The sequence below is a fragment of the Talpa occidentalis genome, unplaced genomic scaffold (assembly GCF_014898055.3).
Source record: "Talpa occidentalis isolate TD23 unplaced genomic scaffold, MPIMG_talOcc4v2.1 talOcc4.4, whole genome shotgun sequence".
NCBI classification, from domain to species: domain Eukaryota; kingdom Metazoa; phylum Chordata; class Mammalia; order Eulipotyphla; family Talpidae; genus Talpa; species Talpa occidentalis.
In genome coordinates this window covers 61,776,304-61,790,845 of record NW_023604295.1, presented here as the reverse complement: position 1 = coordinate 61,790,845, position 14,542 = coordinate 61,776,304, and the positions used below count along the sequence as shown (strand labels likewise).

General features: G+C 40.6%; 1 protein-coding gene across 7 annotated transcripts in view; it reads left to right on the top strand.

The window, feature by feature from the left end:
* CMSS1 (cms1 ribosomal small subunit homolog) overlaps positions 1-14,542 on the top strand; it is a 346,374-nt gene that overhangs the window by 204,318 nt on the left and 127,514 nt on the right. For 2 of the 7 annotated variants that reach the window (XM_054700665.1, XM_054700664.1), the window contains exon 2: positions 10,903-10,995. The exons of the other annotated variants lie outside the window; for them this stretch is intronic. In XM_054700665.1, the coding sequence (XP_054556640.1) occupies positions 10,974-10,995 (22 nt within the window). In that variant the 5' untranslated portion in view covers positions 10,903-10,973. The remainder of the gene's footprint in view (positions 1-10,902; positions 10,996-14,542) is intronic. 7 annotated transcript variants of the gene reach the window in all.

Genomic DNA, 14,542 nt, shown 5'->3' with positions numbered 1-14,542 from the left:
CTATCACTTTTTTAATCATGGCAATTTTAAATTCTCTTTCTGGAAGGCTCAGAAGTTCTTCCAAGTTGCTGTCGTTGCCATCTGGGGAGTGGTTTTCTTTTTGTGGTGTGCTTCTTTCCTGAGGAGTTGTTAGGTTGCGTGTGGTTCTTCTACTCCCTACTGTCTGTTTTCTAATTTGTCGTATGCGTTGGGACACTGTGTTGCTCGGACTGACTGACATCTTGGGTGAACTTCTCCGCTCCTCTCTGGCTCTTCCAGGAGCCATCTCTGTCTTCTGGGGGAGCTTTCTGCTGGTTTTAGGCAGTTTTTACTGAAGAAATGTCCCTGTTCTCAAATGGCGAAGCGGGATGCAGTCCCTGCGCCTCCGGTTTCAGGCACACTCTTCTGCGCCCCCGGTCTGCCCCGGACGTGGGTGCCTGCTCCCTCTGTGGGCTCAGACTGCTGGTCGGAAGGGGCCTGGCGTGGAATAACTTCCCGGCTGGCCACTGGGTCCTCCAGAAACCTTCTGCCCTTTTCAAGCAGTCTTAAGAAATGTCCTGTTTTATAGGGTGTTAGTGACTTTTTTTTTTCCTGGTCGCTAGGTGGCGCCAGAGATCTCTCCTATTGGCCTTGGGGGGCTGTTTTTCGCCTCCCCCCACCCCGTGGGACAGAGAACAGAGCGGGAATGGTAGGGTACACCTCAACAGCTTTGGGGTGCTGTGTCTGCCTTGTGCCCCACCGTCGTGGAGAAACCACGCCCCGAATTTTCGTGCCCCGGGTCTCAGTTCAAAGCCCTCAGTTCCAGGACGCGGGCTGTAGCCAAGTTCAGTGGCGCGGGAATGGCGCCTTTTGCACAGCTCCCGTGCCTGGGCGCCTGGTTCCTGCTCACTCAGGGAGGGACCTTCACCTCAGTGAGGACCTCCGCGTCTCCCCGCAAGCCTAGGTCGCAGGCGCGGGGACCTGGGCAGCCGCGATCCAGGTCTGCACTTGCTTTTCAAGCGCGCCGAGCGCGCCGCTTTCCCGTGCAGGCTTACCGGCAGCCCGGGCTGTGTACGCGTCTCCCGGAGTCTTTGTTCTTCTCTAATGGCGCCAGGAGCCGTTCGCTCACCGCCGCGCTGGATCCTGCAGGGTTCGCCTCAGCTCCCGTTCACGGGGTGTGGTGGCTGCAATAGTTCCTTTCCACTCACAGTCCCGCTTGCTGCATCGTTTGTTCTTGTGGGCCGTTTTGGTTTGTTGTTTCCTCCTCTCTGCCGGTCGGAGAGTGCCGCCTCTGTGGGCGGGGGAGGGGAGCAGGGTTCTGCGCTTCCCTTCCTTCTGGTCCTCTTTTATGGCCACTTTCTTCTTCGGGCAGTTCGCTGGCGTCACCCGTTTATCTTCCGTGTCCCAGTTCTCACTGGGACCTGCCGCTTTTCCTCCCTATTCACTTTTTTTAATGGGAGATCTTACTCGCAGCGTCTCCTCGCCGCCATGTTGCTCCGCCCCCTCGATAAACATTTTTTTTTCATATGCCTGTTGGCTATCTGTATGTCTTCTTTGGAGAAGTGCCTATTTAGATCTTCTACCCATTTTAATTAGGTTATTTGCTTTCTTGTTCTTAAAAGATTATATTTCATCTTTTCAAAATGTCTCTGCTTTTGCTCTTTTCAGCTATATCAAAGATTTATTTCATTAGCTTTTAAATCTTACTTTGCTTGGGCTCATAGCAGTTCAGTAATCTCTAATGTCTCCTTTCTCTCATCCATATCTCTGTTCCTCTCTACTTATGCACCATTAACCAGCCATCCACCCATCCATTGCAGTCAATAAGGACTTCAAAATATATGGAAATTTACCTCCTGAATTGATTATATATTGAATTTATAAAGAACTTTTTCCTGCTCACAAGATTTTAAAAGAGAACATGCTTTACTAGACATATTTGAGTTCAAATCTAACTTTGAGCAACTTATATAACTCATTTGTTCATTTAGCAAATATTCATTGAGCATCTTCTGTATTCCAGGCATGATGGTAGGCTCAAAAATAGGTAGGAGTTACATTGCTGGTGGGAGTGCAAACTGGTCCAACCACTATGGAAAGCTGCCTGTAGGTTCCTCAGCCTACTAAAAATGGAGCTACCATATGACCCAGCAATTCCACTCCTAGGGATCTACCCAAAGGACACAAAAACATTGATTCTAAAGAACACCTGTACACCTATGTTTATTGCAGCACTATTTACAATAGGTAAAACCTGGAAACAACTCAAATGCCCAAAAATAGATGACTGGATCAAGAAGATGTGGCATATATACACAATGGAATATTATTCAGTAATCAAAAAAGATAAACTCATGCCATTCGCAGCAACGTGGGTGGAGCTAGAAGGAATTATGCTCAGTGAAATAAGCCAGAAGGAAAAAGAAAAACATCAGATGGTTTCACATATAGCAGGAATATAGGGGAACCAAATAAGACATCCGTGTAAAAAAAATAATAACAGTACAAAACACAACAAAGCAAAAACGGACAATTATAAATCAGACATACTGCAGGGGAGGAGGAGGGAGAGGGAGCAGAGGGAGGGAGGGAGGAGCACAGGGGACTGAGGTGATGGTGCACGGGTGCATTGGTAAAGGAAACTATGGGGACTACACCTAAGGGGGTAGAGGGAAGCAAATATTGTTTAAAAATGAACAATGATGTAAAAAATAAAAATAATATTAAAAAATAGGTAGGAGTTATCCAAACATAAGGACTCTAACAGTATCATAGGTTGGAAGGGTGCCTCTTCTAAGACAGAAGTCAAAAAAGGAACTGTGTATTCATACATGAGGAATGAAAGCAAACAGGTTAGACTGGAGGTCAGTAAGTGAGAGAAAGTGGAAAGATAACAAGGAATGGAATAGACACTAACAAGATTTTTGGTCATTTCTTATTTTTAATGGGGGGAAATATGAGAAAATTTGTGTTTGAGTTACTCTGTTATAGCTCATCACATACAATTAGGGGACTACAAAAAGGAAACTAGTGAAACTAATGTCATTTTATGGGTAAGAGATCATGGTGGCAATCAATGAGAAATGGATGGATTCAATACTGACTTAGAAGGTAGAGTTTATAGGATTTAGTGACTCCCTGGCTTTGGTGGCATTGGAGAAAAGGAGAATGTCATAACGATTTCCATTTTTCTGATATGAGGTGTTATTTTCTGATGTGAAGACTTTTTGATAAGAGACTAGCCAAGGAGCAGAGTGGGATGGGGAACTGAAGTAGATTCCAAGTTCAGATTTGGACATGTTTAATCTGAGATGCTTGTGATTTAGCCAAGTGGAGATGTCTCGCAGGTAATTATAAAAGTAGAATCAGAGCCCAGAGGAAATGTCTAGGCTGTAGATATAAATTAGGTAACAGCTAATAGAAAATATTTAAAGCCACGAATATGGACTAAATCACCCAGAAAGAGAACATGTCTACATAAGAGGAACCAGGAGCTCAGGAACTCTCTGAGCTTCATTTGTCTCAGCTATAACGTGGAAGAAATGCTCTATTTGTATAAGGAGATGAGAGGCATGCATGCAACACATAGGCCTATGTCCACTCATAATTGGTACTCAGTATATGGCAATTGCTGTTATTTCTGTGTCTGGTAAAATCTCACACGCTCATTCTCTGGCATAATTTGGCACTAACAGAGAAGAGAATGGAAAAGAGAAATGAACACGAATTTATAAGGATGACTATCTAGGGAGATATGAAAGTATTAACTTTTATTGTATTAGTGTGTTCGAATTTTTTTTCTAATTTTTGCTTTCTAGGCAGGCCTCCTCTTGAAAACAAACTCCCATAATTCTCCCACTGAAAATAGGGGTCTTGACTTTTCCTAAAGGAACTTTTGAATCCCAATGTCTTCACACTGCCACCAACTTCATCATCTTGGAGGGTTCTCATCAGTGTTGCTACAGTTGCTAATGGATTTGTTAGGAAGTAACTAAATGTTCTTTTGGTAACATTATTTTTAGGAAGACAAATCCTTTACATTTCCAGACAGCAGCTTCACTGTGATTGTGGGGAGACCACAGAACTGTAACGCATTGCACATGTCAATGAAGCTGTCTCTGCTTCTTGGCATTACTAATGATGATAATGACCCTGCTTGGTGGAAGGCAGACCCTCCCTGCAGCTGGTGTCCTTTCTGCAAGGAATGAGGTCATTTGGGGAACGGGGGAATAGAACTCCAGAGGATAAGAGAGAAAAGGGGAAGAAGCTGTCACATCTGCATTCTTGGTGGAAAAATAGAAACATATTTGCCACATGCTTACTTTATTTTTTTAACAGAGCAAATGGAGATGCAAGGGGATATTGAGGCACTGTAACATGGTAACGGCTTGGTTTTCCCCCAAAGCTGCACAGCTCTCATTATTCCAAAATTAACCAAATCTTCAGGGCATGATAACTCTGTGAATCTAATCTCTAGAAAATTTGAAACTGCTCAAAGCAGATTATTCCTGTAATTTAGGTCCCTGTAACCACTTAAGAGTTACGTAAGAGCCTTATTCTAGTCAGTCCCCTTTTCCTTCTGCCTCAGATGTGTCCAAAAAAGAGAAATTCAGAATTGCTATTCTTTTGGCAATGCAGTTAAAGACATCAGATTGTTCATCAGCGTCTCATTGTCATCACCAAAAACAGTCAGTTTTTTCAGTTTATCAGTAGTCTACCAGGTGCACGAAAGGTTGATTTCTCAAGCATGTATACACAGACTTTATGTCCCCAGGGTTTGAGGTTGTTATTAGATTTAATTGTTGTCGTAGATTTTTGAGAGGAAGAGTTAGTGAAAGAGGGGTCACTTTAGCAGGAAAAGTCTCTGACTGGGCACAACCAGCCAGTTACAATCAACCATTTGCCCATCTCTGCCCAAGGTGATAGAAGTGAGTCAACTCTGGGTGATTTGAGGAAAATACTAACAATGTTCTCAAGATGTATGTGAATACTTTAAAGGCAAGACAGGGTCTGATTAGCCTTTGCAGCCTCATTGCCTCCACCAGGTCTTGACACAAAATAAGTGTTCATACAAGTGGCGAGACTACAAATGATCCTGCGTGCCCATGTCCTAGATTCAGTACTGTTGCTGTCAGCAAGTACTAATAACTATGAATAATAATCTGAAGGAGGGTCACCCTAATGGTACAAGGGTTAAAGTCTCGGCACTATCAAGCTATCACCAGCCACTGAGGCATGAGTTCAATCCCCAGCTAGGGAGCTAACCCACATCGCGCAGTAGACCACTCCTGTCTCGCCACCTCTGCTGCTCCCTCAGTAGTGTATTTCAGTAGATCTAGCTGTTCTGCTCCCCACACTGTCTCTGGTGAATCCTCTCAACCCCACACCTCTGGCCTACACCCCAGTTCTTGTATGTATAAGTAAATAAAAAAAAAAATCTGAAGGAAAAAACATCATTTTCTCCTAACTGCTGGGGAAAGAGGCCAAGTTTTATAAGTAAGTGTAATAGTTGATTCTTAATAATGCTCCTGATTTGAATATTCAAGATGTAATGAAAAGAATACAGGGCCAGAGGCTAAAACCTGACCAGCCAGCAAGCCACTAAAATTTCTTACCTCAATTTCTTTATCCAAAAAAAAAGGGCCTAATAAGAGACAATAATACTTTCTCCACCTACCTCTTAGGAGTATTTTCATTATTAAATCCTATTAAGAAAGTGACGCTAATGAGAACTATAGGAGGTAAGGTGTTTTTACTGACTTTTGAAAATTCTATATGCATCAACTTTTTTTTTAATTTATTTTTTTATTTTTATATTCCCCATACAATTGCAACCCCAATTTTGACCCCAATCCCTCCTTTCCCTCCCCCCCAAAGATTGTGTCTCTGGTTCATCGTTGTTTGTTGATTTTGATTTTTTTCTTCTTATAGTTATTCTTTTTCCTGGTTCATATTTAGGTTTTCTAGATTCCTGTTATGAGTGAGACCATCCGGTATTTTTCTTTTTCTTTCTGGCTTATTTCGCTGAGCATGATCTCTTCCAGCGCCATCCATGTTGCTGCAAATCGTATATGCATCAACATTTTTAAGAAAAAACAAAAAAATTTCTTAATGAAAGGATATTTATTAGTGTCATTGTTGTTCATTGTTGCTAAACCCTGTTTAAGCATTATTTATCTAAAAACTAATGACAATCCTCCTCCCTTTCTGGAAAGCTTTTATTACTGAATGCCAAATTTTATATTTAAGAATATATTTAAGACTATATTTTATATTTAATTATATATTTAAGTATATCTTCCTTGGAAAATACCATTATTACTAATAACCTCTGAAATCAGTAAGGATTGTAAAGCTACTGACTGCGTATGATTAAGTGGTCACAAATAAAATGCTGGTATATTAGCGCATATAAATTCTTTCCCTGCAGTTTGACTCCTACATGCTGAGTCAACTACAAGTGTCTGTCACAGGGCAGTAGAATTTTGTACCAAATATGAAGTTAAGCAACAGTGCCTACCATCTTCTAGCCATGAAATTGATCTAATCATTTCACCTTTATTGTTCTTGGTTTCTTTCATCCTTAAGAGAAAGAACATTCAGGGCCTCCCCAGTGGCGCAGCGGTTGAGCGCTGGGCTGCGAAGCTGCCCGCGGCCTCTGCAGCACCAGTTCGATCCCTGGCTGCCGTCAAGGGTCCCACATGATGCGTGCAGACCTCTCCTGCTGCACCTGCTGCTCCCCTCAGCAGTGTACTTTTTCAGTCTGCCTGTTCTGCACCCCGCTCTGGCTCTGGTGAATTCTCTAACCCTCCCGAGCTTCTGACTGTACCCAGTGCTTGTATAAATAAATGAATCTTTAAAAGAAAGAAAGAAAGAACATTCAGTGTCTCTGCCTCAGATCTTTACTGCTCTCTTCAGAAGGCATTTGAAAAGAAGGAGGGCATACTGGGTTGTTAGAATGACCAGGTGGGCAAAAAATGATAGGGCAGAGGTATGCTGCTGGCATTTAGTGGGCAGAGGTAGGTCTGCTAAATTTTCCAGTGCTCGAAACAGTCTAGTGAGAGGAAGATTGTCCCTCTACAATTGTAAATATGCCCCCCCACCTAAGAAACACTGGACAGAGCTTCGGAGAGTAAAGGCGGACATAATAATATGGGACTGTGTCAGACAAACTGGAATATGATGACCCTGCTAGAGTTCAAGTCCACTTTTGCTTGGATTGTCTTCCTTTATTCTTGCCCTGTCCCCCTCTCAAATGACAAGATCCCAAACTCTGCTGAACAGCTCTCATGGAAGGAGCCAGACATGTGCAGACCACGTATCTTCCATGGTATCTATTTTACTTAGAAAACTAGCAGTGATGTTAAAGTTAATTCACTTATTCATCCCTGAATTCTGGCTGTTTTAGTCACAGAGCCGTTCCCCCTCCCCCCCATTTTTCCCATTCCCTCACCCTCAGAGCCTTGGGTACTGCCAGCATTCAAGTGTGACAGCTGCCTGAAGCATTTGTTTGGGGTGGGTAGGGGAAAAAGGATGGGGGGGGGGCGGCGGTGTGGAGCCAACTCTTCCCTGCAGCTGCAGCTAACCAAACCAATCTGCTGAAACAGACAGCTCGTTCCATTTCAGGGGCCACCCTGAAGCCATATCTGTGGGTGCAAAGTTATTGTGACATCCCACCATGGGGTGTGAGGGGAGAAACTGCGTATGGTGATTGAGGCGCCAGATTATTCTTTAGACTACTTTTTTGGACTTCCATTTAGAAAGGGAGAGCAAAATCTAAGGAATTCTTTGCATTCTGTTGACACTTCAGCTGAGGAAAGCAGTGGAGTCCAGGTGTGTTTTATGCCTCTTAGCTCCTGTACATGGACAAAGACTGGGATTCCAGAATTTCCTTTCTGGCCCCAGGTTTTTTTCCTAGTTAAATTTGCATTCAGCTTCCTAAATTATATTTTACTCATTATAGAAAATCTGTTGTGCAGAATGTGTTAGGTTTAACATGATGGTCTAGACTAATTGCTTAAATATGCACTTGGACAATTGTTGAATAGCACTTTTGTTTGTATCATGGAATGAAAGTTACCACATACACAATAGTCTATTTTCAAACCTAAATGAACTACGTCTTAAAAGGCAATGAAAGAGAAAACCCAAAAAAAAGGCATGAATTTGTTAGGCCCGAACTAAGTTGATGTCTAAATTCAACCAGAAAGAACTGTAAAAATTTCCTTTGAACACTGACAGACTATTCTTTGCTCTACTTTTATCTTCTCACCTTCGTACTTAAAGTTAAGCCTTTGGAAATATGTGGTTTTTCTACATGATAGAAAAGTGGCAAGTATAAGGGGTGGTAGCAAACAGACCAATGTTTTGTTTCATTTAGTACTACTTCAGAAGACTATCACCTCTTCTGAGGGACAGCAGACCCAACAAAGAGCAGAGGTTAGGTCTTTACTTTCCTAACTTTCCCATGGAGCCATTTTTTCAGAATTTACCAAAGATAAAATGGTAATTTGGGGAGAGCTTTGATAAAATCACTCATTGTTGTAGGGGAGTTAATAACACACTAGAGTGTCATGTTTTTAAAAAGAATTCTTTTTATTGTTTAGTCTATTTAAGAATGTGCAATGTAGAAGAGTAAAATAATTTGTTGAAGAAATCAGGATAATTGGAATATAAAGATAAAGAGTGGGAAACAGAGAAATACTATTTGGTTTGTCATGGTTGTTATAAGTAAATCACAATTTTATCTCTTAAGCTTTCTGTGACCTAAGTTAAAGGTATCATGCTATTTAATAACCCAGACTCATCCTGTGGAGCAAACTTATTAAGGGCAAATGGTTTTTTTTATTTGTGCATTCATTTATGAATATTTCTTAAGCACTTTCTAATGCACTGGGACTTATATTGACAGAGAGCTCCAGCAATGTCAGAAAAAGGCATATCTTTATTAGATGTCTATGAAATGCTTGGTATGAAAATGTGTGTCTCATAAAATAGATTTTAACCATGCGTTAATACTGATGTGGAATGTTTTTCTGTTTATGGATAAATCCAAATTAGATCAGATGCATTTTTTTCATGTACTTTAATTTAAGTTAATTTATATTTTACATCATTCTTCCTTTGTGTATAATGAATGCTTTCTCCTCTCAAGTGTAGTCCCTGTAAAATTCCCACCACCGATTCACCTGTGCACCATCACCAACACATTCCCTCCCCTGTTTTGATCTTTCTCCTTCCCCCCACTGCAGAGTATCTCTGATTAATAGTTGCCTGTTAATTTTGGATTTCAATTTATTATAATTTTTTTTTCCTGGTCTCTTACTTGGTTTCCCTACATTCCTCCTATAAATGAAACCATCTGTGGATGAGTTGCATTTTTAAGATTTTTTTTTTCTTAGAAAAGTCTTTATAAAGTCCTCCTATATCTTGTTAAATTATCACCTTTAACCCTGGAAGATGTTTCTGTGAAATGGCATGTTCTTTGGAGCATGATAGTTGCTCCTTGCTGATGAAAGTCTTCAGAGTCTGAACTTGGTTTGGTGCAAAGGCAGCTCATATTGCCCTCTGCCAAAATCTTTGTCCTCAAATATCATAGACACAAGATCCTTTCTTGCAAACATTAGTATGCCCATGCTTATGCTCAATATAAAAAACACATATAAATGATATTTTATTAATGTAAATTTATTGTTAAAGTGTCACACATCAACTTTTTTTTTATCAAGGCAGTTATTGAGGCCAATGAAACCCTTTACATTAAGCCAGGAATCTGATGGATAATAATTATTCTCTGTCCACCCTAATCCTGGTTGTTTTTTGTTTGTTTGTTTTTTTAGACTTACTTTGGTCCCTTTAATATATGCCGTGTGATTAGACTAATCCAGAATCTTGAAAAAAGAGTAGTAAATAATTTTATTTACTTATTTATAAGTTTGAATAGCTCATAAAAAACTAACTTCTCACATTCCTAAAAAATTTTTATGTATATGTCATTAATGACATAATATTTTCATGATGTGTTTTATTTATCACATTATTTAGATATAACATATGGTCTGAGAGTTCAGCTCCCACAGAGCTGTCCAGGACCCTTGATACACACTTATGATGAGCTGATGTGACAAGTTTTTCTTGACATGTAATTGTATATGATATATGTGTGCTGTGCTAACATACTTCATTAGAGTTTCACATGAGTAGACATCCGCAGTCTGGAAATTAACCAAAGATTGATGCAGAGCAATACCCTTGCTAATAAGTGGCATATTTAAAAGAGATTCAGGGGCCTCCCTTGTGGCTTAGGGATTAAGTCTCAGCGCTATCATTGCTGCAGCCTGAGTTCGATCCCCAGCCAAGGAGCTAAACTACATATGGCCCAACAAACCTCTCCTGTCTTGCCCACTGCTCCCCATTCTGTCTGGTGAATCCTCTCACCTCACACTGCTCTGGCCTACACCCCAGTTCTTCTATACAAAAAATAAAATTAAATAAATAAATAAATAAATAAATAAATAAATAAATAAATAAAAGAGATTCACTTCTATGTACCAGAATAGCAGGGAGAGTTTTTGTTCAAGGATCTGGTGGTGGTAATGATGGAAGTGGTAATCCGTGAATGTGTGTATTCATCCTACTAAAACTGAGTGTACCCAGTTGGAGGATGGCCCTTATGGAGCCATTTGTGTTTTCATCAACTTTATGAACTGAATTTCTAAATGAAACTAATGAAACCTCTCCTCCCTTTCTCTGGGCTTTGATTAGAAATGCCAGGCTGTTATAGGAAAGAGGGTCTGAGACATGAGGAAGCAAAACCAAAAAGAAAGCATTAACACTGAGAGCCCATGGATAAATTCATGCTATATGTCTTTGTATATTTTGAGATAATTTCTATATTTTAAGATAACCATATTTTAAGATAATTGTATATTTTTAATTTACAAGGCAAAAATGGAAGACATTCCATCCATCATGCAAACCTGTTGTCTGTATTACATGAGGAAAACTCTCTGCATATGGAATGGGACAACGTTACAAGTAACATTTAATCTTGTTCTCTAGATTTATCAAAAACCCAAACTACTTCATAGTTATTTCCTAGGGGCCTGACTTTTTTGTTTGTTTGTTTGTTTGTTTGTTTTTAAAGGTATAATCTTTCATTTATTTTTTTATTTTTTTCCCCAAAGATTTATTTATTTATTTATACAAGCACTGGGTACAGTCAGAAGCGCGGGAGGGTGAGAGAATTCACCAGAGCCAGAGCGGGGAGCAGAGCAGGCAGAAGGACCGAAGTACACTGCTGAGGGGAGCAGTGGGCGGCAGGAAAGGTCTGCGCACCATGTGGGACCCTCCTCCGATGGCCGGGGAGCAACGGGGGATCGAACCGGCCCTGCAGAGGCTGCGGGCAGCTTCGCAACCCAGCGCTCAACTGCTGCGCCACCTGGGAGGCCCTGTTTATTTGTGATTTTTTTTTTACAAAAAAAGGAAATTAAGTTGGGCAAGAACAGGATGACTGGAATTTTTTAAATCTTCAATATGTAATTTCCCCTAAATGAAATTGAATTTACTGCAACTCTGAGATAAACATTGTATTTAACAACAGTGGAGCTCGAGTTTTCCTCTCCGTTTGGTTATCAGTTATTGTTCCTATTTCAAATCTCTCCAGAAACAAGGTTTTCATGCTCTGTTGACACTATGCTTCCTGTGCCTTTGTCTCTTATACCCTACATATTGCTCCAATTTGGGACATGGTTGTAAGTCATATAATTCACTATAGCTAGCCCTTCATCACAGAAGTGGCTTGAAAAAATATAGTTTTAGGGCTGCCATAACAAGTAACCACAAAATTTATTCTCTCACGGCTCTAAAACTAGAAGGCAGAAATCAAAGTGCCAGCAGGGCCATACGTCCTGCAAAGCTCTAGGCAAGAATCCTTCCTTTCCTTTTGTAGCTTCTGCTGATTGCTGGCAGTTGTTGGTATTCCTTGAGTGGTAGTGGAAGGGGTTAGTCCAAAATCTGCCTGTCTTCACATGGTTGTCTTCCTTCAGTGTGTTTTTGTATCCAAATTCCCTCTTCTTATAAGGACACCAATCACTGTATTAGAGCTGCCCTCATTCAGTATTACCTCATCTTAACTTGTTTACATCTACAAAGACCATATTTCCAAATAAAGTCACATTCACAAGTTCCCAGGGAACATGATAGTGGGGGCCGGGAGAGAGTCTGGAGAAGGAGAGACTGTTCAACTTAGTACAATTTAACAAGACTTTTGTTAAGTTCTCTTCCTCCCCTAAGCATTTTGGGGTCTACACTTGAATGCTTTCGTTTGTCTAATCAAAGAAAGCATTCTTGAATTTCTGTCCACTTGGCATGTAGGTATTTGTTTTCACTATAATTGTCTTCCCTGGAAATCTATCCAAAGCCACAGAAACCCTAGCTAATCAATTCTTTGGTCACTGCCATGGCACATGCTCAGTCTGTATCACTTTATAGATCACCCTGCAGGGCCACGTTTTGTTCTTCAGTGTTCAAATGCAACATCCTACTAGAATCAAAGTAAATTGGATGCAAGTATTTGCAAGCATTGACTCTGGCCCACATTTAACTCCTTCCCAAATTCTGTACTTTGTTCTCTGTACATCTGGACATTGGACTTACTTAAACTTGTGTAATAGTCTCCCCAAGGCATTAGCTATGAAGAGCTACATTATCCCAGATTTTTTTTTAATCACTTGAACTCCCCTAGTATTCTAAAGGCTGGCCAAAGATCAGATATTTGCATGCTTTTATGATAGCATATAGTTTTAAATCCCTTCCTTAACCAAAGTTGCAGTGGTACTGAGGATGGGGTTCAGGGCAAAAATCACAAACTAGTGCAGGCACCACATTCTTCCCAAATATATTTTCTTTGACCAGCATGATGGTTTTTAAAATAAATTGAATTTGTTGCTAATAATAGCCTATTTCACAAAGAAATCCAGATAACTGGCTTTTTTTTTTTTTGGACTCAGACAATCTGGCAACTCTGGACCCCTATTTCTGCAGCTGTCCCTCCAGACAGAGTACAGCTCTCACCTACACTGTGGACCAGTCTGAACTGACTACTTCATTTAATTGTTACCATTCAGCTCTTGTTTGTATTTGAGCTATCCACTCCTGACCCCAGACTCAAGAATCCTACCTTAATTTTCTTCCTAACCTTAATTTTCTTCCTAATGTGGTTCAGAGAAACTGTATGCATTGAATACACTGGGACAAAGGAGGGCAGAGATCATTGGTTTCCCTCCCCTCTAGTTTGTATTATCTTTTGGCTGATTCCAACAGCACTCCCTAGCTACCACCTTTGGTCACAATGGCTCTGGATTGCACAGCCTTGCCCTACCCTATTCCCCCCCCTTTTTTTTTTCCACGATCGCTGGTATTACAGTTAAGTTCAAACGCAAAAACTGAAATTTTCAAAAGTGGGAGGTAATTTCAAATTCAATCTCATGTTACTTCCTTAAGCCTCAGTTTCACTAATCACAGCATAGGCTCTTCCAGACACTTTTGAATGTCCTTTCATAGACTGTGAAGCTTCTATTATAAGCCTTCTTACTCATCATTTCTACTTCATGTTCCATCCCTGACCCGTTGGTCCACAATAATTTGACTTAAGATAGAATTGTCTTTCTGGACATTTGTCTCATACTCTTATTAGCATCTACATAGTCTTGACTTATAAAACATCTCTGCAGCCCTTATGCTGGTTCAGGGTCTTCCAGTTCTCCCTGTCCTATTCTTGTCAATTTCTTCTTGTACTCACAATGTTTTGGTAGAGGGCTGTCACTTCAAGGACTGATCTCAGGATCCTGAACAGTGCCACTCTGGTGAAAGTCATGTTCACTATGTTTCATGTGGCCACATGCTCTTCTTAGGATTTCATGGGACATTTATGTTATGGCAATCACCATCTGTTGCTAAAAAACTCTAACTTGTCTTTTTTCAAATATTTGTAAATCCTAAAGGCTACAATTTACCTTTATTTTAAAGCTTCTTCGTGTTTCTTTCTGATTATAACAGTTCATTGTACAGAATGTGAAAAATCTACAGATGCACTTCCCTAATTCTTTGATCCTTAAACACTGTTGAAAGAAGAGTAATTTTTGTAATTATCCCAAATTTAGAGAAAAGAGTTATGTATCACAATATATAACTCAAGAAAATTCTAGCCTTGGGCCTCCCCGGTGGCGCAGTGGTTGAGCGCTGGGTTGTGAAGCTGCCTGCAGCCTCTGCAGCACTGGTTCAATCCCTGGCCACTGGGTGAGGGTCCCACATGGCGCGCAGACCTCTCTTGCCGCCTGCTGCTCCCCTCAGCAGTGTACTTCGTCAATCTGCCTGCTCTGCTTTCTGCTCTGATTCTGGTGAATTCTCTCGCCCTCCCGCGCTTCTGACTGTACCCAGTGCTTGTATAAATAAATAAATCTTTAAAAAAAAAAAAAGAAAATTCTAGCCTTAACATTTCAGAATGTTTTTGAGATTGCTTCTTTATGGTACTGCCTTTTATATTAAATTATTTTACCCTTCTATAATATTATGAATATTAGGT